Genomic DNA, 23515 nt, shown 5'->3' with positions numbered 1-23515 from the left:
GAAACATATTTGCACACAAACATATATCACGTGGACATTTCTTCTCTTCCTGCCGATGAAGAAAAGGATTTGGTCATTGTAAAAAGAGAGAGAGAGTGTAGTCAAAGAAGGGAACGTAGTCAAAGAAGAACAAGTTAGAAAAGGACTGTTAAGAGCAAGATACATCGGAGATGATCATTTTGTTGAATGCCCATCTGACCCCGCACGTTGGTTTTGACTGACCGACTCTCTCTCTACATCTCTCTCTCTACCTGTCTCTTTGCGCGAATTAAGGCATGGCTTGACTGTCCTGCATCGACCTGACGACTCTGCTGCTGTAAATTAAGACAGCAATATAAACCAGTCTGGTTTATACAAGTATGGTTATTTTTATTTCACTTTCTTTATTTTTGGTATTGTCCAAGGGTTTTTTTTCGTATTGTTAAAATTAAGAGCGACAAAATAGGTCAGAAATTATGGGTCAGAAATTATGGGTCAAGATGAGTTGGATAATTTGTAACCATTTAATTTGAAAGTCAAGATAGGTTGAATATGGTTAATCATATTCAACCCATATTTTACCCATCACATAATAAACACGTAACACACATTTATTTTATATTGCACTTTGCTAATTTCACTTTCTAAAATTCTCTCTCTCACAATCTTCTCTCTCTAAATTTGTTTCTTATCAATCAACTCTCTCTATAATCTTCTTCTAAAAAAAATTAATAATTAAAAAATAATTTTAAAAATTTTAAAAAATAAAAATTTTAAAACCTTTTGAAAAAAATAATTTAAAAAAATAATAAAAAAAATTTAAATAATAATAAAAAATATATATATATTTTAAAAAAATAAAAAAAATTACTATTATAGCGTTGGGTGGCCCCATTCCCACATTCCTCCTACTCCTCTGCCCTCTCACGTTATTCATTACCTCAGCCATTTGCATAGAAACATAATTTGTTAAATAAGTACATAAACATAACATTTTCAATTTAAAGTATTCAACTTTTTATTTTTGAAAAAAATTAACATTATACACATATGATGAAAAGTTAAGCATTAAATAATATTTTTTTATTTAAAATAAAACCACCATGACAAAGTAGTAGAATAACTGTTGTATGATATAAAATTCATTATAAAAAAAAAAAAAAAATTAGTATAAAAATTACCTAATAACAATGCATGCATCATTTAAAAAATAATAAATAATAAATAATTAATTAATTAATCCACCTACTTATAAAATTGCTGATAAGAAATTGACCCACCCAAACACAGTTATCCGCAATTTTATAAATATGTCACTTTTTTTAAATGCTCCCCTTAAAGGGAACACATGGATGTGCTTTAAACTTTCCTTTTTTTTTTAATTATAAAATAATAAAGTAATAATAATAATCCAACTACTCCAAGCTCATTTCACACCCATAGTTGATAAATCTTAATTTCATAAATTGGAGGAAAAAAAAAAAAAACACCACCAATAATAAACTCTTTCAATCAGAAGTAATTAATAAACTCTAACTTCATAAAGCTCCAAGAAAGAAAGAAAAGATAAAGAAGCGAAATTACACTACCCAAAACATAAACTCTATTTTTAATATTCAACATCTCCGTGCCCAGTTCACAATTCACACCATATATATAAACCCTTTCCGTAATTGAAAAACCCTAAGGAAGCAAAATTAGAGTCCCAAACACTGATGACATTACAACTGTGCACCAGCAGTAGCGATATCGGCCACAAATATATATAAACCCCATATATATATATATATATATAAACCCTAACTTCATAAACCCAAAATATATATATATAAACCCAATCAATTAAAAAAAAATAACTTTATATATTTATTTATTTATTTATTTGTAAATGTCTGGCACTTATTAAAAAATTAAAAATAATAATAATAATTAATGGATCCACGGGTCATAACGGGTTGACCCTGCCTATTTTCAACCCGTTCTGAAAGGGTTAAATATAGGGTCTTGACCCATGTTGACCCGCCAATTTTCAACCCAACCCGAACCCGGCTCAACCCGCTCATTTGCCACTCCTAGTTAAAATTTAGGGTAAAGTACACTAACACCCCCTGAGGTTTGGCACAAGGGCAGAGAGATGAAAGTTGTCATGCTCTTGGACAATCACACCCCTTTAAGTTTGATAAAATGGACAAAGACACCCTGACAATGGTGAATTGACTTTATTACCCTTTGATAAAAAATTGACAAATACAATGGACTTAAATACCCTTGAACAAATAAGTGTAAATGGACTTAAATACCCTCTTCAGCTCTGTCACCAACCCAAACACACCCCTCTGCAACACATTTCTCATAAATCTAATGAAGTTTGGTGAATTCGAGAAAACCCTTTTGGTATACCAAGAAATGTTCTTGAAATCAATGTACCCAGATGAATATACCAAAAGGGTTTTCTCGAATTCACCAAACTTTAATACATTTCTGAGAATTGTGTTGCAGAGGGGTGTGTTTGGGTTGGCGACAGAGGTGAAGAGGGTATTTAAGTCCATTTAAACTTATTTGTTCAAGGGAATTTAAGTCAACTGTATTTGCCAATTTTTTTTTATCAAAGGGTAATAAAGTCAATTCAACATTGTCAGGGTGTCTTTGTCCATTTTATCAAAACTTAAGAGGTGTGATTGTCCAAAAGTAGGACAACTTTCATCTCTCTGCCCTTGTGCCAAACCTAAGGGGGTTTTAATGTACTTTACCCTAAAATCTATAAATTTGCATATATATATAGATATAAATATATAAAAATAGTATCCTCATGATTGAGATGTTCTGCTTCATTTCAATATATTTTTTGTTTTCAGCAACATGGTCTAAAGGCCTATAAACTAGTCTAAATTGAGAAGACAAAGTATGCACTAAATCTAGGTTTATATATGTCATAGAAACTGTGGATAAAAGTTACATGAACTATTAAAAGACCAACAAAATGAGAGTGATAATAAAGGTGCAGTTTTCTAAAACAAAGTATAATTCATGGGATGAAACACTGGTACTATTCGATTTCAAAAGGATACTGAATTTCAATATTTTAGAAAAATGATGAATTGTTATACAACAAATTTGAGACTTTCTGAATAATTACAAGGGAAGCTTAGCAATTAGGAGATTTGAAATTATTCACTAAAACTGAGATTCGAGAAGTCATCCAAAACTTACCTATCAGAAAGGACTTCGAATATGACATATTTCTTGTTCTTCAATGTAACATCACCAAACACGCGTTGAAAGAGTTTCCAATGGTGGAAACCCCTTCTGCCAAATTCCTTCCACATGCTACCTAAAACAATATATTGAGCAAAATGTGAGGTAAAGCCAAAAAATATTAATACTAAGAGGAATTTAATTACTTTCAAATATATGTGAAAAATGGATCACATCTTATAATCAAGTGAATCTGAAAAATAGCCAGATTTTGTAAATCAGTACGTTTGGCATGGCATATAAGGTTTTAATACGAGTGTTTGCCCAAGTAGAATTTACAACAGTCCATACAAATAGTTTCATGTAAATAACCAAACCGAATGTACCAAATTGATAATTATAACAACTATCCAGTAGGACATGAATGCCTTTGCTGAGCACCTTCCACTGTATTTCCCATTAGTAGGCAGTAGAAAACTGAACAATCACAAGGAAAATTGCAAAAAAAAAGATCCATTGCATACTTTTAAACAATATCTAAGAGATCGTCTGCCTTACATTCCCTATTTTTCAGAAGGTAACATCAAAATCCATAATTTGAGCATAAGCTAACTTTACAAGAACATAGACATGCTTGCAAACAATGACCTATGCAGTCTAATATGCCACAAAAAACAGCAACTCATTCAATGAATAAGAACGAACTTGGTACTTGAAATACCATACACGAATGAAATATCTTTCAGTCTCATTTTCCACATTAATCACCACAGAATAGAACCAATAAACAGCACTTATCTTCGGGTGGGTTCAACTCCATTCCCTATATATCATCTAGTTGAACACACAAACACACAAATTATGCATAAATGCATAACATTCAAAGAAAAATTTTGTAGGCTGTCCCATCACCTTATCCTCTGAATACAGGTATTGCAATATATATATATTTTTCCTAAATCAGGTGTTGCAATTTTGACTGAAGCTTATACTATAGAAAACATTTATATACATATCTCCATAAATTCATGAATTGAGCACTTCTGACTCCGTAAACCTAAAGTTACGGCAATGACAATCATTTAACCATCAGGAAACATTTTAAAACCCAATGAACCATCCTAACAAATAACCAAGTTATATTTCATTATAAGCGATAGTTGTGTGTATTTCCAGTTTCATCTCTTCTTTTTTTTAAGTCGTAACTCATAAGTTATATTTCATTAGCGGAAAGAGAAATGCAACTACAAGAAACCTTCCTTTGTCTTTATGGTAAGCAATCCATTTTGAAACATAGTTGGGGACCTTCGAAGAGCTCTTACAAATCTCTCTCCAGCCCAAGTGAAAGGTAAGGCTTGAAATAGAGAAGGTTTGACCCAAAATCCAATCCGAAGTCAAGTTTAGCGGATTTGGTTTTTAATTTTGAGTCTAAATTTCAAAATGTATCCATTACAGATCCAGGTCAGGTTTGGAAATTAGTAATTCTGAAATGGATTGGGGTTTAACCGGGATCTGACCAAATTCAGGTATATTTTACTTTAGTAGGACCTTGTTTGGATTATATTGGTCAGATATGGATCGTGTATATGGGATTCGATTTGGATTCAGTTATGGATTTTGACATCAAAATATGGATCTGAATCCAGATTCACATGAATCCGCTTCATTTCACCTCCTAGTGGCAGTTTCTCTCTCTCTCTCCCCTCTCTCTGGGTAGAATCAAGTTCAGTTGAGTAGGGGTTAGTTGTCTGCTATAAGATGGCCCGTTTTCGGAAGACCAATAGGCTAAACCCAGACGCACACACCATTAAGCTAGATCCTCAAACTGAGAGATGTAGCCAAACACGTATTGTCATAAATAATATTCTCATACAACCAGAGAGGATAGACAAAAAGAAACAAGCTAACAACACGATAAGCACTGGCATTGAAAAGAATTGGTTAAACTGACAAGCAAACAAGACAGCTGTAAAATGTTAGACTTGTAAACTAAGAAGTACAGTTTGCCACATATGTTAAAATGTTTGACATAGAAAAGAAGATTCTTTTCTGAAGAGTTTGCACATTTACTAGGGGTCATTACTTGGTGCTAAGCTGAAATCTTGGACTGCCAAGCATGCGAAAGCGAGTTTAAGTCTGAAAGTAGTCACTTTGAGTGAAATAATACAAAATGTAAATTCAGTATCCAGTTTGTTCCTCCCCACATCCTATATAGGAGTGACCAACACTAGGCAATAACTTTTTCTTGTAGTGGGTGCTCTATAGCTCACGCAATCAACACTTTGGGTCCAGATTTACCATTAATCCACTCTCTCAATTTCTATGTTTTCGAATTGGGCTCACTAGTGGACTCAGCTTTGCTATTATTTTATTGAAAGCTACATGAATTGGGCTCACCAGACACTGTTTTGCGTTTCATGTCCACCTAATTTCCAGATTTGCATGTATATGCCTAGGGACATTATGAAAATGTTGAAGTGCGAGATACAAAAACTGAACCCTTGACTATATCAAAGAATATGTTGTGCTGTTACCACCACGCAAAATCATGTTTTTAAGTACATATAATCAATTAATATATAAACAATATGGAGACGATATCGCTCTCACCAAATTTTGGACATTGACTCATGCTCCCACTCTTGCTCTGGCTTCTGCTGCTGCACAGTGCGACTTAGGTCATGTCTTATAAGTGGCCCATATCCATGCTCATGTTCTAGAGGTACAATAATAATAATAAAAAGGGTAAAGTGCAAATAAAACCCTGCTATATAAAAAATGTGCAAAAAACACCCCTGCTATTTAGCATATATATATAATCTCTATAATTTGAAAACTTGTTGCAAATTGCCCCGATTGTCAATCTTGAACAATCTTTTGTTTTTATAAAACCCCCAAAATGTATTTTGTACAAAAAAAATTTGTTTTTATAAAACCCCCAATATACCAATCTTCAAATTGAAGAATTGTCCTTATTTGCTCAATTTGGAAAATGTAGGGAGTTTTTTTAACAGCAGGGGGGCAATTGCACATTAGGTATATAGCAAGATTTTTTTTTTTTTTTTTTTTTTTTTTGCACCTTACCCTAATAATAATAATAATAATAATAATAATAATAATATGTTCCCTAATTTAATTTGATATGTCTGTGCCATGTCAAATCAATGTGTTTGTGCTCTACAAAGATAACACAATAATAAGACAAAGAACAACAACAACAACAATAACAATAGGAAGTTCAAGGAGAAAGCAAAGCGAGAAACTTGTAATTAAAGGACCCGTATAAAATTAGGCTAAAGAGCTAAAGTATAGAAACTTAACAGCGAATCTGCACATAACATATGAAATAAAGACCCAATTCTCCATGGGGTGTTTCTTATAAATCAAAAATTATTGAACAGAAGACAAGACTGCAGAGCCGAATGTTTATAAAGAATTTATGTAACTGACCTGAAAATTTGGTATTAGACTTTTTTGAGTTGATTGAATGATCTCATTCGACCTATGTCAGCTCAGACCTCATTGCTCCATGTCCACCTGAAAACTGACATTTACAACACTGAAGCATACTGTTCCACCATATATGATGCAGATGGCCTTGGGCAACATCCACCGACAAATGACACTGATCTGCTCTACAAATGGTATTGGCTTAAATCACAAAGCCTCAACCACCAGCCATCCATCAACCAAGGCAATAGCAATAGCCAGTGGAGTACATTTCATGAAGTGATTAGTCTCCCAGTTGTAATTCCATAGGCCATCCAAATGGAAAAAGAGGTTTTATCATTCCTCAGATTCAGAAATCCAGCCTATATGCGAATCAAGACGAGGCCTGTACCCAGCATCTTTGATATTTATAGTTAAATCTCCCAACATATCATATATATCATCACATTGAGGGTGCTTTCGATCTCTAGATGCAAAAGAGTTCACATACCCAGCTAAATCAATCCTACTGCAGCCAACCTCCTTCATCAAACCTTTCTCCCGCATGCCCCTTCTTACTCTGTCAACATACTCCCAGTTTCCTTCCTCTGCATACATATTTGACATCAAAACATGATAGCCTGCCATGCTATTTCCCCTCTCCATATCAAGCAGCTTATTGGCAACAATTTTTCCCAACTCAAATTCTCCATGAATTCTGCAAGCTGCGAGAAGTGATCCCCAAATTCCCAATATATTACCCTCTTCACCTAATTTTTCAACAAACTCATAGGCTTCCACCACCCTCCCAACTCTCCCTAACATGTCTGCAACACAACAGTAGTGCTCAGGTGAGGGCCGAATCCTGTATTCATTTTCCATTGATTCAACTATTTGAAGGCCCTCATCAACCAATCCAGCATAACTGCAAGCAGACAAGACTGCAACAAATGTAATTGCATCAGGTTTAATACCAGATTTCCTCATTGAGTGAAAAAGTGAGAGTGCTTTCTCACCCATCCCATGCTGACCATAACCCAATATCATGTTGGTGAATGTAACAGAATTTCTCTCAGGGGAATTAGTAAACACGTTTTCAGCATAAGTGATTGCACCCAATTTTGAGTACATGTCTACCAGAGCAGAGCACACAAAAATGTTTTGGTCCAACGAATTCCGAATGGCAAAGCCATGGAGTTGCTTACCTAGAGTCATACTTCCCATTGGATTGCAGGCAGGGAGAATTGATGCGAAGGTTACAGCATTGGGTGTCACATTTTCCTCAAGCATCTGCCTAAAGACAATAAAAGCCTGCTCAATTAACCCATTTTGTGTGTTCCCAGCAATCATAGCATTCCACGTGGCTTGATCTTTGTCAAGAATGCAATTTTTCTCAAAAAGTTTTTGTGCCACTTCAATCAAACCAGATTTAGCATACATGTCTATGAGATAACTTTCCATTCCTGCAAATTGAATACCATGCCTAAAAAGATAAGCATGGGCTTGTCTTCCAATTTCTTGGTTTCTTAGATTTGATGCTGCTGAAAGTAGAGCAGTTATTGTTACATAATCAATAATGAACCCTTGCTTCTGCATCTCATACACAAGCATCAACCCTTCATCATCTAACCCATTCTGCACAAAAGCAGAAACCATGGTATTCCAGGAAACAACATCTCTTTCCTGCATTCTACTGAATACTTCAAATGACATCTCAATACAGTTACACCTTGAATACATGACAATTATTGCATTCAGTACAATGACACACAATGCCAATGAATTCTTAATTGTACACGCATGTAGCTGTTGAGCAAACTCCAACTGCTGTAACTGTGAAGCTGCCGTTAGAGCTGAGAGAAAAGTCACATTATCCAGAAGAATACTGTGTTCTGATTCTAGAGCTTTCAGAAAAAAGCCAATTGCTTCAAGTGGATGATTTTTCTGAACAAATGCGCCAATCATAGTGTTCCAAACCTCTGTATTTCTCTCCAAACAGTGTTTGAAAACCTTCGTAGCCAAATCAAGGGAAGAAAGCTCGGCAAACATGCAAATCGCAGAACTCACGGCAAACAGATCATTTACATACTCACTACCCAATTTAAGAAGCAACCCATAAAGAACATTCGCATTGTTATTATCCGCCATCCTCGAAACAGCCGGGAAAACATTGACAAAGCTTACAACAGTGGGTTTTATTCCCACTTTCATCATCATCACAAAATGCCTAACTGCTTCTACGTATCTCTTTGTTTTTACACACCAGGAAATCATGGTATTCCAAGCAACCACGTTTCTCTTCCGCAATGTATCAAAAACTTTACGCACCAGATCATATCTAGACAAATCAGAATCAAAACAACCCAATTCATCTTCTGTTGAACTCAAACAAGTAGCATACATGTTTAAGAGAGAATTAGAGACAATTCTGCTGGGATACAAATGGGAACGAAGAAGTTGGCAATGCACTGATTTACCTATTTTAAGCTGCCCGGTTTCAGCGCACGCTTTGAGAGTGGAGGAGTAAGTGTAGACATCACATTTGGTATCAGGGGATGAAGACTTCATGCGAGCATAGAACAAGATAGCTTCTTCGGGCATGTTATTACACATGAACCCAATGATGATTGTGTTCCAAATTACGGTTGTTGGGCGGGGAATTGAATCGAACAGTTGTCGGGCAATATGGGGTTTGCCTTCTCGGCACAATTGACTGAGTCGGTATCGAATTGACCGGGTTTTGTGGGGTGGTGGGTCGAGAGACGTCTGTGTGTAGGAGTCTTCGGAACCCCATGGTTGAATTTGGGAAGGTGGGTTTGGGGGTAACGAGAGGTTGGATGAGGGTGAAGAACGGTTATGGTGGTGACAGTGACTGTGATTATTAGCAAAAGAAGATGAGAGTGGGAGAGGAAGAGAAGAGGAGGACATGGTTAACCGCATTTGGAGTGAATTCTTTGCCTCCTCTTATTGAGTTGTGATATCTTTTGGATGGAAGTTATCAAATATGATAAATTATCTACAACGACATCAAATGTCTGAATAACTTAGTAGGATTGCTATCTTCAAATAAACAATCGGTAAAAAACAAGTCTACAATTTTTTTCTACTCCAATTTTTCCAGAATCATTTGTCACATATCTCAATAACAAAATTAATAGATAAATAAAATAAAAATAACAAAACAATATTTTTGATTGTATACTTTTTTAATAAAAAAATAAGTCTTGTTTTTTCTACGCTGCATTCAACCCAAGTTTTTGGATGATTTGTGATTGATAGGCACAACTCACCTAACAACTGGAAGGTTGATAGACACACCTCACCCGAGGCACAGAGAGGCTTGGTGAGAATGCAAAAAAAAAATTCCTGAACTATAGGGATTTTGCAACTAATTTTTCTGAACTAAAAAAAATTACCATAAATTATAAATTTGTTGTAATTTGCCCACCACCAAAAAATAAGAGGATGAAACTGCCCTTCTAATAAAATTAACCTTCATCCACTATCGACTCGAGCCCAAAGAAGGCGGCGCACGGTTGCGGAGCGACGGGAATAGGTTTGTTGTGTGTATATAGATATAGATATATAGATGTGTATATATGTACCGTCGTGAGGAACTCGACAGACATCACCTTTGTCGACCATGATGGCGGCCAAGTAACCGTCTTAGAAGGTCTCGACGTCCATGTCGGCCTTGTCGGACTCGATGACGACTACACTCTCGCCTTTGGAGAGCTTGACACCCTCTCACTTGACCCACGACACAATCTTGCCCTCGGTCATGGTGGAGCTTAGCGCCGGCATGAAAATCTCTCTGATCTGAAAATCTCTCTGGTCCGAATTGGTGATTGGGTGGTTGAATTGGTTGGGTTGAGTGTGGGGGTTGTGATTAAGTGATTGATTTTGGGTTTGTGGTCGCCGGCAGAGATGGATTTGCAACGGCAGTCGTGTCGAACCTCATCGGAGAAAGACGCCAACTGACCGTCGAGATAAATTGAACCACCAAACCTTCAAATCTGACCTTTCATCACCCACCTTCACGCCGCTTGGGTTTGAATCAACACTTGGTATGGGTGGTGCCAAAGATTGCAACATCACTACAACCACCAGTCTTGATTTGCAGGTGGCGGCCATGGGTTTACCAAATCGTCATCAATAAATAGATCTGCAGCAGTGGAGGCGATGACATAATTTCAGGAATTCAACACGCGCCGGTAACTGCAAATCGCGTGCTCTGCACGCCCCACGCCGCGGCAGTCGTCTTCTTCCTCATATGGCCAATTTTTTCCTCCACATCTCTCCATCAAAACCCACCGAGTCTCCCTCTTGTTCGCCGGCCGTTGTGCAATCTAGCCGAAGCTGTATGAGTTGGCGTGATAAGTGATTGCGGACCGGCGGCGACAAGGTTCAGATAGATGAAACTTAAGCGAACAAGGTACTGTCATAATCCGTTGAAAATTATAGATTGTTCCGGCGAGGATGAACTGCACAGCGGCGGAGATGGACCGTTGAGCTTGGCCGATGGAGCTCTCGGCTGTGATGAAGAACTGTGGCGGCGACGAGCTCGGAGGACTGATGGCTGCTTTAATGATTTTTCTAAATTCTGTGGGAAAAAACCCAGTGTTATTCCATATTGTTTTGTTTATTGTCTCTGTTTAGCCATTTTGATTACAATTTGTTAATTTTCTGTTCTTTTTTGAAATCGGAGGGTGAAATCATTGATGAACAATCTGAAGAGGATTGGTCTGCAGGGAGAGGAGAGAGAAGGTGCTGATGTGTGCGTTTGGATTGCTAGGGACCATAGATGAGGTGGTCATTATGCTTGATGGTGGTGGCAGTGGATTTTTTCGGCGATGATGGTGGTGGCGATGGATTGCCTCAGTGATGATGGTGATGGTCACAAGAAGGGCAATGGAGTCTTTTCATGCTTATAAAGGACAATATGGTCATAAAGTTAGATATGTATCACGTGATGGCACGTGATCATTTTGCCGGTGAGATTCTAGCGGAGAGTTGCCGGATGAAGTCATCTGCAGCAAAAATGTATATGAAGATTTTTTTTGCATTTAATCCCATATTCTTTAAGAAAACTTATTCTAACATAAATTATGCTTACATTAATTTATTCACTTTACATTAAATCAAAACAGGCAATGTCACATCTGAAACAAAGAATCAGTGTTTGTACGATGACATGGGGCTCACCAGAAGCATATATTCCTCAAAAATGGAAAAAACAATGTTCCCCATAGTTCGTTCCACAAATTTTTCTTTTTAGTTTCAATTGAAATCTTCATTTTGAAGGCAAAGTAGTAGTAGATTAGAAGTATTACTTTTTGATATAATTAATAATGATTAATTAATCAAAAAAACTCATTTGGAGCTATCAGTTCTCCATTTTACGAGTATATGATTTTTCAGTGTATGCTATTACACGAATTTTTTAACATTATGTTTAGCAGTAATATGATTGGAGCTTTAGAAATAAATAAAAACAATTCCAAAAATTGAACTACATTTTTTCTTAATTTCATTAAATTCAATTTAAAAGTTTCAATTACATGTCCCAGACACGATAATCATTTCATTTTAAAAGCTGAAAATACCAATTTAGAAGTGATATATTTACTATTATGCTTTGCATGTGTAAAATGGTCTTTTGAGAGCGTCCTTAGGATTTATAGAGTAGTCTTGTTAAACTAATTCAGCGCAACAACCAATTAATTTCTTCTATTTCTAAAACATGCATCATCATTTTCAATATGAATTTAACGAACAACGGAAGAAACATTTTATAGAGAAATTGAAAGAAGGTCTACAGCAATGAGATTGAGTAGCCTGAAGGCCACACATTCCAATCACTATCCCCTCTCTTACAACTGAGAGCCATCTTCGCTAGATGGTGAGCAACATAGTTACAATCTCGATTAACTCAAGACAAAAAAAAAAATCACCATTACCCAACTGAAGTAAAGCAAAAATATCACCTAAAACTGTAATTGAGAGACTATCATTTGGGACAAGAGCCATGGCTCCTTGACAATCTCCCTCAACGATCACACTGGAGAAGCCCCGGTTAATCAACATCTTAATACTTTCACGAAGTATAAAAAGTTCTGCCATACAAGCTGACTTAACATTTGGCAAGAAACAGGATGCAACTTTGATAGGAATGATGCATTAAAATGCAAGCAGTCTTTGTTCAACTATTAAAATGCAATCTGCAAAACTTACATTCAATAATCATGCAAAACAGTTTTTGTACTTATTTAACATTAATTACTGGACTTTAAAGTTTAAACCCGTTCTTAAACCCTACTACCCTCATGGGTTGTTACCACCATATCCTCAACCAAACGTTCAATGGAAATGAAGGAAGATCCACCATCCGCCACTGCCTTCCTGCTCTTCTCCGCCATCTCTCCCACCCTCTTCCTCACCGGATTATCTCCATCCATCAAACATCTCACTGCTCTCTCTATCTCCTCCGCTGTCACCACATCAACACCACCGCTCTCATCACCAAAACCATGGTTCCTATAATCCAATCTCAGCTCTACAGCCAATCCCAATTCTCTCACCATCTCAAATGCATTGATCTGCTGTTCTGCATAGATTGGCCAAGTCACCACAGGCACGCCAAACCACAGGCTCTCCAATATTGAGTTCCACCCGCAGTGAGACACGAACCCTCCAACTGCTTCGTGGGCCAGCACCTCCACCTGTGGGACCCATGCGCACACCATCCCTCTACCTTCCACCCGTTTCAAGAATCCAGGTGGCAGTACCTCCTCGTAGTCTTCGGGCACCCCTATCGGCGACGGAGGCCGCCGTATCGACCACAAGAACCTGTGGCCGCTCCGCTCAAGTCCCGCAGCCATCTCCGCCAGTTGGGTTGCGCTGAAACTGAAAGTGTCCATGCTACCAAAGCACAGCAACACCACGGATAACGATGGCTGACAGTGAAGCCATTTCATGATGTTGTCACGGTCAGACTGGGGAAGATGGTTCTGACCCTGGAGGTCAAGCAGAGGTCCAGCCGTGTATATGGGTGGCGCGTGACCATCCGACAAACCATTGAGCGCGTGAGGTTCGAGTTCTGCAAATGTGTTCACAATAATTCCCCGGGCCTCGCTGAATTTCATGGCGTGCTTCAAAAAGGAAGCGTATCCACCTTGTTTGTTGAAAACAAAAGAGGGTAAGACATTTGTAGGTAGCGGGTTGGCGTAACATGGAATGATTGAATCGGGATCGGATTCATTGTACTCAGCACCAGTTTGGTTGTGATGAGTTGGGAGGTGAAGCATGAGGCCAAAAAAGGCTGCACTTGAGGTGAAGAACACATAAGAAGGGACACCAAGTTGGTTGGCTACATCAATCATGGAGGTGCAGAACAAGTCCACTACTAGTCGGACTGTGTTGGAGCTTCCACAGGATACTATACCATCTGTTATTGCGGCTCTAACATGGGGTTTATGGCTTTCTATGTAATCAGAAAAATATTTTTCTACTGACTTAGACATCATATCTGAGGGAGGTGGTTGGAGTTGGGGAAGGTACACATACCGGATCTGGGAGTCGCCGGTGGCGAGTGAGTGGGTGTATGAGTCTACAATTGGGGCACTGGGTGGTCTTATGACGAGGACTGTAATTGATAACCTTTGGTCCCAATTTAGTAGGCGTTTTGCAAATTCAATTGTGGATACAAGGTGACCTATTGCGGGGAAGGGAACCAAAACTACCTCTGCCTTCATCATCTTGGTATATATGTTTTGGTGATCGATCAGTATTCAGTACTGCTTCAATTGATCTTTCTTTAGATGATCAACTTTATTTGTATTACAGTATTATTCCTTTCGACATCAAGGCAAACCAGTTGCAAGGATTCGTCTTTTTAAGGGTACGTGGCAGGGAGATCATTAAGTTCCACGAATCTAAGGAATTTTTAAGAAATCAAGTGGGGAGATTATTAGAAAAGTGAGTTCTAGCTATATTTTAATAGGGGTGTGTGTGAAATGTTTTGTGAGAAAAGGAACAACCCACACATTACACAAGTATAATTGCTTCATAGTCTATGCATGGTTTATATGAGAAAACCTTCCAAACAATCACGAGAACATAAAATTGGGCATAATAACAAAAACAACTATATAGGGTGTTATGTGACTACAATGAATATGCTCATGTATTTAATTTTGAAAACAAGTTAGCATGTGATTGATATATTTTATTGCTTGTTTTACAAATGAATATTGATCACACAGAAAAAAAAACAAAAAAAAATCATCATTGATTTAATTATCAAGGGTTTAAGTAATAAACTCATCCCTACTCGATCGCCAGCCCGAGTATGTGCTTCATGGCGGCTACCAATCCCTTACATACACAAGCCTCCTCTAGAAATAGTGACAACGTACCTAGGGGTTGATTACATACATTCACGGGCTAAAAGTAAGAAAGAAAGCATAAGTGAAAGCATAAAGAAAATTGTAGAGAATCACCCTTTCTCTTCCAACACGTACCCTCTTATTCTTCATTATACCTCCACCTCCCAAAAATGTACGTAATTCGTTGTTGCTGAAAGTAAGAAACGTGAATTAGTTGCATGTTCCCAATTTGCATGTCCAGGACCATGTAGAATAGTTCAAGCATCAAGTTGATGCCAAGGAACAATCAAACGTAATAATTACCAAAAAAAAAAAAAAAAAAAAAACAATCAGACGTATAACTAGCTAGGAGCTTGTGTTGGAATGAGTCGAATGACTAATAGCCGATCATGTGTGCTTTGCATATTCATACATATCAATTCCTGTGAAATATATTATTAATCGTGAAGCTATAAAAGTTATATTTGGTGCACCACAAACATCGAATACTTTGCTGAGCTTCTTAAACACGATTCCTTCTGTACGCCTAATAGTGATCATAGCATCGAAAGAAATCCAACACCATTTTTTACTCGTACAAAGAATGTCAAATATTTCAGGATTTTTGTTGGAGGCCTACATAGACTCGAATTATTTTTAGTTTTTATATTTCATATTTTTAGTGATTGGATTTCTTTTTCTTGGTTTTTCGTAATTTTAGAGAAAATTTTGGGTAATTTCCTCTGCTAGTTTCCTTAGGCTGCTGATATAATTTCTTATACATCATGAGGAGGGACCAAATAATTCATTCATTTATTAATAATTAATATTATTTTTTAAACCGAATTCAGCCTGAGCTGATAGAGTCACTGCATGAACGGTATTCACTCATGCACAGTGTCTGTTGATTTGATAAGTATTACACTGCTCTTGTTCTCATGGACAATATTACTCTCTTTTTTTTTATTGACTATTATTATCCTTCCTTATTCCATTGTGTGTTCATATATATAACATATATTGTAGTTAATCTTCTGTCAATGCATTATTTCATCATTTTTTTTTTTCAATTGTCTTTTTACTGCTGATGAATTCTGTATATATTAAATATTATTTATATTTACTTTAGATGAGGATTTCATAACTGTAAATTTTAATTAAAGTAAATTATAAAATTTAATTTTCTTTGAAGTAAAATTATATAATTGAGTTTTAGTTGAATGGTTTAGCAAAGAGCTAGAGAGGGAGAGAGACAGCTAATATGTTTCCTTATACGTGAGGAGGGACCAAATAATTCATTCATTTATTAATAATTAATCTTACTTTTTAAAGCGTACCCTTTAACTAGAGAGGGGGACGGGGAGTATAGTGATGATGGGATAATCGCACTTTCTTATTAAATTTTAGTTGAAGTAAAATTGTATAATTGAGCTTTTGTTATTTATAAATGATAAAAGTAAATGATTTAGTAAAGTACGTGAAAGAGAAATGTACAATAGCCATGGGATAATCACATTTTAAAGATAGATAAGATGGTTTGATGAGTGATATATAAATTATAGATGATAATAGAGGATAAATAATTGGTTTTGATAAAAATAAAAAATAAAATTAAAAAAAGAGTAAAAAGTATAGAATGAATCAGTTTAAAAAGAAAAATAACAGAAAAAATAAAAAAAGGAAAAAAGAAGAAAGATATATATGTATACAAACATATGGGAGGAGAGAGAAAAAAAGCTAAGAAAGAGAGTAGTATTGTCTTATAAATTTCGATTTTAATACTCCATAAAAATAAGAGTAATATTTTTCAATTAAAAATTCTGCTAGGGTAAAATGGTATTTCCCTTCCATTAATGATTAATCCATCCACCTTCATAGTAGAAAACTAGAATAGACAAACTTAAGTTTCAAATTGAGCAATGTAGCTGAATTATGGAAGACAGAAGGGGCTTGGTGGAGACTATCATTCTTTAGGAGGAAAATTTACTCTAACCTGAATTATGGTTGCATTGATTTATTCACTTTACCTTGAATCAAAATAAGCAGCAAGGTCACATTCAAATAAACCTTCAGTGTTTGTGTCGTGTGGGGGCTCAACATACCCAAGTCCTTGTACCTTAGATGGCCACAAGAAGAATTTCTTTCTCAAAAATGGAAAATCATTGTTTCCAATGATTCATTTCTCAAATTGTTCTTTTCAGTCGTCAAAATTAAATGTATCAATTTAAAATCTAATGTAAATTCACATGTATCGCTATCACTTTTAGTCTTTAATGTACCTTCACTTCAAATGTGCTATTATTACTTTATTCTTTTGTGGACCTAAAAAATCATTTAGTGGACGGGCAGAATTCAAGTGCTGAACTCTGGTATATCATTTTTGATGTACCAATTTTGAAAGGCAGAATGTGCATTTCAATTTCCATTATAAAGCTGAAAATCCCATTTTTAGAAGCGAAATATGTCGACTAAAGTAGTCCTTTTGATATTTGTGCGAGGGTGAATAGAATTTATAAAGTTAGCAATTAAATGTTTTTTACAAATTAAAAATTTTTAAGTGATAGTATTAGAAGTATCTTTTCTGGTAAAATTAATGAACTTTTTCGTATTTAATCATTGATTCTTGTTGCGATAGAACTCTTTGATAGCATTACAATTTATTTTTTTTTTTTTATTTTTTTTTTTTTTTTCGGCTTTAAAAGAATTATCATTTTCTATGCAGAATTGATAGTGCCATTATGGGCTCAATATAATATGCAAGAGCTGGTTTGCAACCATAAAAATGTTCTCAACAAGATTGATGAGTTCACTTTTAACAACTCTCACATAAAGCTGTCAATGGACTTAAAACACATTCTTAAACCTCAACCCTGTACTTTCATGGGTTGTTTCCCAACATATCCTCAACCAAACGTACAATAGAAGTGAAGGAAGATCCACCATCTGCCACCGCCTTCCTGCTCTTCTCCGCCATCTCTCCCACCTTCTTCCTCACAGGATTATCTCCGTCCATCAAACATCTCACTGCTCTCTCTATATCCTCCGCCGTCACCACATCAACGTCACCGCCCCCATCACCGTGAGCTTGTTTCCTGTAATCCAATCTCAGCTCCACACCCAATCCCAACTCCCTCACCATCTCAAATGCGTTGATTTGCTGTTCTGCATAAATTGGCCAGGTGACCACCGGCACACCAAACCATAAGCTCTCCAGTATTGAGTTCCAGCCGCAGTGAGACACGAACCCTCCCACTGCTTCGTGGGCCAGCACCTCCACCTGCGGGACCCACCCGCACACCATCCCTCTACCGTCCACCCGTTTCAAGAATCCAGCCGGCAGTACCTCCTCATAATCAACGACGTCTTCTGGGACCGCCATCGTGGGCTGCCTCCGCCGAATCGACCACAAGAACCGGTGGCCGCTCCGCTCCAGTCCCACCGCCATCTCCGTCAGTTGGGTTGTATCAAAAGTGCCCATGCTACCGAAGCACAGCAACACCACCGACAAGGATGGCTGACCGTCAAGCCAATTCATGATCCTGTCACGATCGGATCGGGGAAGATTCTTCTGACCCTCCAGGTCAAGCAGCGGTCCAGCAGTGTAAATGGGTGGCGCGTGACCATCCAACAACGAATTCAGTGCGTGAGGTTCGAGTTCGGCAAATGTGTTCACAATGATTCCTCTGGTCTCACTAAATTTCATGGCGTGCTTCAAAAACGAGGTGTATCCATCTTTATTGAAAACAAAAGACGGTAAGGCAGTTGCAGGTACTGGGTTGGCGTAACTCGGAATGATTGAATCGGGATCGGATTCATTGAACTCAGCACCAGTTTGGTTGTGGTGAGTTGGGAGGTGAAGCATGAGGCCAAGAAAGGCTGCACCAGAGGTGAAGAACACATAGGAAGGGATGCCAAGTTCGTTGGCTACATCAATCATGGAACTGCAGAAGAGGTCGACTACTATCCCGGCAAGTCGGACTGAATTGGAGCTTACACCGGCACGGTCAGCGGACAATACACAATCGGTTATTGCTGCTCTGACGTGGGGTTTATGGCTTTCTATGAGATCAGAAAAATACTTCTCCGGTGACTTAGAGATTAGATCTAAGGGAGGTGGTTGGACTGGGGGAAGGTACACAAATCGGATTTGGGAGTCGCCGATGGATGAGTCCATAACTGGGCCGAATGGTAGTCTTATGACGAGGACTGTAATTGATAACCTTTGGTCTCGATTTAGTAGCCTTTTGGCAAACTCAACTGTGGATACAAGGTGACCTCGACCAGGGGCGGGCACGAAAACCAGCTCTGCCTTCATCATCTTTGTGTGCAGGTGGGTACTAGGTAGGTGATGAGTACTACTGCCTACTGGTTCAATTGATGTTTTCTTTGGTTAAACTGGAGTATATATCTAAATATATACACACACGTAGTTTTTTTTCGGAAATTATACACACATATTTGTATTCTAGTATTAATGGGGTTACTACTAGTCTACTACATTGACAAAGCAGTTACAAGAAATCGTCTTATTAAGGACGGCAGGGCCAAAATTTGTATATCGATGATCAAGGTCATCACGAAACCAAGTGTCAGAATCATGAAGACAAGGCCAAGAAACGTTGGTCCCTTTTATCTTTGCACCATTCAAAGTTGGACCCATTGGGTAGTTGTTGGTTGACTGGTTGTGTTATTTTGGACCAGCCTGATGTGATAATAACGATTGCTTGAGACATTCGCGACTAAATGAACATGAGTGTAATATTTTCAACCTAGCTTTAGAGAAGAAAAACTTCATGTAATATTTTCAACCTAGCTTCAGAGAAAAAAAAAAAACTTCTGCAACCATACAACTTAGTTGTCCCACCATGAAATCAACAGGAAAGGAAACCTCAGCCACACACAGAGAGAGAAAAAGAAAATGGCTATTTATTGATGTTATTGTTTTTAATTCGGATAAGGTCTAAATTAGAGGTTCCAACATTAATATATGAAATATATAGCTTTTTCCTAAACTAGGATACAAATGAAGATAGAGTAAAGATTGATGGTCAACAGTGAAGTAAATACTCTGGTCTGAAGATGCACTTATTAGGAATTGATAAAAAAAACGTCATTACTCTGGTCTCATAATGCTCAAGGGGCAAGTGCTCCTCCTTCTAGTACGAATTGGTATTGACTATATTTTATAATGTGATGAATGATGCAAATAGAAACAATAAACACTTTAAATACCAGAGTCAATAATATTGCTGATATGATGAATTTGCAGATTACATATCAGTAAAAAAACATAAGAGAAGTACCAAAATAACAATAAAAGAATAGTATAGAGGAGGAAGAAGCAGAAGTGAAAAGGGAAAGTAATCAGAAATTTGCATCTCTGAAATAGTTGGGTTGTGTTATATAATTGGCACCACAATCTTTCTTCTGACTCTTCTTCTTAAAATGTTTAGAGGCAGCTTTCAGCACCTTAGCCCATCCCTGCTTATTCACCATTACATCATTGTAAAAAATAAAAACACATAATTAAACATCTGCAAGTTATAAAATCTAGGGCAAACAAACTTGAAAATTAGACCAATGAATGAAGCTAATAATAGAAATTGAACATATAAGAATAAGTAATTGAACTTTTGAGTTTCTGTTCACAATTCTTATGTTAAATTATGGAATTTTTATTTCACAGTTCCTACTTCTTCTTTTTTCATGAATAAATTTAAGGTTAAAAATTCCTCTTTTCAGTGATACTAATTCATACTAGTTTTCCAAAAATTATAAGTACTTTAATTTTAAAAAATTCATTTTAGTCAATGAAAAAAAAAAAAACTGATAAATGAGTAGTATACTTTATTTTATCTATAACAGAAGTAGACTACAAAAGCAGAGTGAAACAGGGGAAACTAAATGAGGAAAAAAAAATTATGGTAGTGAGAAAGAGGAAAAAGTACCTTTTGGGGGGTTGGGGTAGTAGAAGACCCCTTAGCAGAAGGAGGGTTTGGAGAGAAATCAAATGCCTTCTTCTTCTTCTTCTTCCTTTTCATCTTCTTCATGTAGTGATTGTTGAGATTGCGAAGATTGTTGGAGACAGAGTTGGTGATCTTCTTCTTGAGATTAGTGGTCACTTTCTTCATGAAAGTGTCAGTGCTACTAATATTGTCCAATACTCCATCTCTCTCCTCCTCATAGGACAACTTTCTGTGTGTTGACATACCAAATTCCATTGGCACCATTTGGAGGACATCGGAGCTACCACGATCACCATGGCCAATGATGGAGACAATGGGAGGGAAGTGACGAGAGACTAAAGGGGACCAAATTGAACTTTGGGTATAGTCAAAATCGAAGGCCGAGTTGTCTGGGAACTTGCAGAGAAGCTCTTGAGACATTGACGACTCCAAGTACTCCACCACCACCACTCTGCCATTCATGAGGGGTTCTCTATCTTCTTCTTCTTCTTCTTCTCTTTGTAGTTTGAAAACCATCTTCACTTCTTTTCCAAAGAAAATCAGAAAAGGGTTATCACCTAGAGATCTTTATGGATTATGTGTTTTTGTGTGTACATATATTTTCTGGTTTTCTCTGAAACGCTTATGCTTCAGACCAAATAATAAATTTTGAATCTTTGAAAGGAGGAAAGTAGAAGAAGAGACAGAAAGTTACCGTTGCAATGTAATGCTTCCAAAAGACGACTGGGCATTCGTTTTATGGGAAGTTGTAATGCCACGTGTCATGTATTTTTTATTTTTATTTTTGAAAGGTAAACGTGTCATGCATTATCAAAACAAGGTGGTTCCCTTTTGGGCTGTCTTGGCCACCCTCCTTATGTATTTACTTTTATCATGAACATATTAGTTGCTTAATTTTCCCAAAAAAAAAAAAAAAAAAGAACAAGGTTTGGTTACTTGGTCGTTCGTACCGTTGAGCATACTAAAAGAATGAAAAATGGGAAGAAAATTACAAACATAGCCCTTTCACATTGGCTGTTATTCGAATTATTAAATTTTAAGTCCTAATCCAATTTAATTTGATATTCAATTCAGCTTCTCTGATTCAAATTCAACTCATGCTCTAATTTTGAAATCGAATTCAGATAAAGTATTTAGCTAGTTTTAAAGTCTAAGTTAGTTCAAATTGATACCTAGGACCTATTCTACCTTATATGTACCAAAAATAATAATTTTACCTTATTCAAAAAGTCCTCCAAAAATAATACAGAGTAATTTATAAGATAAATAAATATAAAAATGCTTTACCCGAAATCTTTGGAAGACTTTTAATTGGTGAGATATGCATATCAGCAATCTCTCTAGTTGAAATCCTTCGTAGCATCACTAAAATAAATAAAATTCATGGCTCATCTTCTTATTTATATAAGCACTTGTTCGTGCGGTTTTATGCCGGTCGATGGACTCTTCGCGGGCGTGCCAGAGTATTTATACAAAACATTCAAAATATGTTGATTCGAACACCAGTCTATCCCTTTTTTCGATGGCTGACTCTCAGGCGATTGTGTGGGAAAGAGACTAGTAAGAACTTCCAGCAAGATTCTTTTATGCCTTGTTTGTAGTAAGGACTTTTTATCTAAAGTGCTTAAAAGAAGTAAAATGCGATGAAAAAGTAAATGAAAATAAACTGGCTCAATTGAAATGGACTGAAAAGTAAATCGGCCGAATTGAAATGAACAATAAAGGAAATGGCTGAATGGAAATTAAATGGAAGATAATGACATTTTGGAATGAGAAAACAGGCCGAATTAAATTGACATGAATCTGATCAAAGATTTGTCATTTAAATTTGTTTACATCAAACAAAGAATAAATTGTAAATAGCATAATTAAGTATTGCAAAAAGAATTATAAGTTATTGGAACTCATATTCTTCGAATGGAAATTGCCATTTGGACAAAATAATAAAGAATTGATAAAGATAAAGATGACGTTGAGTCATTTGATAAATGAATTTTGATTCATGTTGATTTGTGGTTGGTGCTGGACAAATTGAAATAAAATACAACACTTCTATTTTATAGAAGTTTTATTCAACTTATTTCCTAATTAGTTGCTGGAAAATCTCTCTTTCTTCTTGATTTTCTTCTCTTCACGGCTTACTGGGTCAAATCCCAATATATCTCTACTTCTCTTTATGGCTTGCTTTAGTAGAAGATCCTTGCCAAAACAGCTTTCCTTGATTTAATCGAACGTAAATTGACATCGCTAAAAAAGTTGCTAATAAGTTGCTAATTTTTAGCAACTTCCTTCCATAGACTCGGCTAGTGTAATTTCCTTAAATGGCCTGAATACCCTTTTGTAGCTTTTGAACTCATATGGTTGTTCCTACTTTGTTGGAATTCCTTTTTCCAATTAAATCCCTATTTCATAGAGATTTAGTTATTTATTGTAACCAAATCTCCAAGTCTTTCCTTTTTAATCAATGACCACATTTGAATTGGTTCAAATCTCTGCAAATATATTCAACGACAACCTTATTAATAAGATGGCTGAAATATATATTTCCCTAGATTTTCTCCTCTTGTTTCTCTATTGGGC

General features: G+C 36.6%; 4 protein-coding genes across 5 annotated transcripts; all 4 read right to left on the bottom strand.

Annotated features, from left to right (window-relative positions):
- Positions 1 to 3026: 3026 nt before the first annotated feature.
- On the bottom strand, positions 3027 to 11611 carry LOC132308753 (pentatricopeptide repeat-containing protein At3g22150, chloroplastic). Of its 2 annotated transcripts, XM_059806960.1 has the most exons (3): positions 6625 to 11611; positions 5785 to 5834; positions 3027 to 3310 (listed from the first exon to the last, which is right to left on the bottom strand). In XM_059806960.1, the coding sequence occupies exon 1, from the start codon at positions 9541 to 9543 to the stop codon at positions 6961 to 6963; it is 2583 nt and encodes an 860-aa protein (XP_059662943.1). In that variant the 5' UTR covers positions 9544 to 11611; the 3' UTR covers positions 3027 to 3310; positions 5785 to 5834; positions 6625 to 6960. The 2 variants fall into 2 exon arrangements, with proteins under 2 accessions (XP_059662943.1, XP_059662942.1); XM_059806959.1 differs by lacking the exon at positions 5785 to 5834.
- Positions 11612 to 12370: 759 nt separating this feature from the next.
- LOC132308752 (UDP-glycosyltransferase 71K1-like) lies at positions 12371 to 14430 on the bottom strand. The gene has a single exon (XM_059806958.1). The coding sequence runs from the start codon at positions 14358 to 14360 to the stop codon at positions 12912 to 12914; it is 1449 nt and encodes a 482-aa protein (XP_059662941.1). The 5' UTR covers positions 14361 to 14430; the 3' UTR covers positions 12371 to 12911.
- A 3249-nt stretch (positions 14431 to 17679) lies between these two features.
- Positions 17680 to 19497, bottom strand: LOC132308750 (UDP-glycosyltransferase 71K1-like). The gene has a single exon (XM_059806956.1). The coding sequence runs from the start codon at positions 19285 to 19287 to the stop codon at positions 17848 to 17850; it is 1440 nt and encodes a 479-aa protein (XP_059662939.1). The 5' UTR covers positions 19288 to 19497; the 3' UTR covers positions 17680 to 17847.
- A 417-nt stretch (positions 19498 to 19914) lies between these two features.
- On the bottom strand, positions 19915 to 21629 carry LOC132308751 (uncharacterized). Its single transcript, XM_059806957.1, has 2 exons — positions 20918 to 21629; positions 19915 to 20450 (listed from the first exon to the last, which is right to left on the bottom strand). The coding sequence occupies exons 1-2, from the start codon at positions 21449 to 21451 to the stop codon at positions 20334 to 20336; spliced, it is 651 nt and encodes a 216-aa protein (XP_059662940.1). The 5' UTR covers positions 21452 to 21629; the 3' UTR covers positions 19915 to 20333.
- Between the last annotated feature and the right edge of the window lie 1886 nt (positions 21630 to 23515).

Source organism: Cornus florida, unplaced genomic scaffold, assembly GCF_030987335.1.
Source record: "Cornus florida cultivar Cherokee Brave unplaced genomic scaffold, ASM3098733v1 CherokeeBrave_3.0.0_Hap2_Chr05, whole genome shotgun sequence".
NCBI lineage: Eukaryota > Viridiplantae > Streptophyta > Magnoliopsida > Cornales > Cornaceae > Cornus > Cornus florida.
The sequence above is the reverse complement of the archived record's forward strand: the minus strand, read 5'-3'. Positions and strand labels throughout refer to the sequence as shown.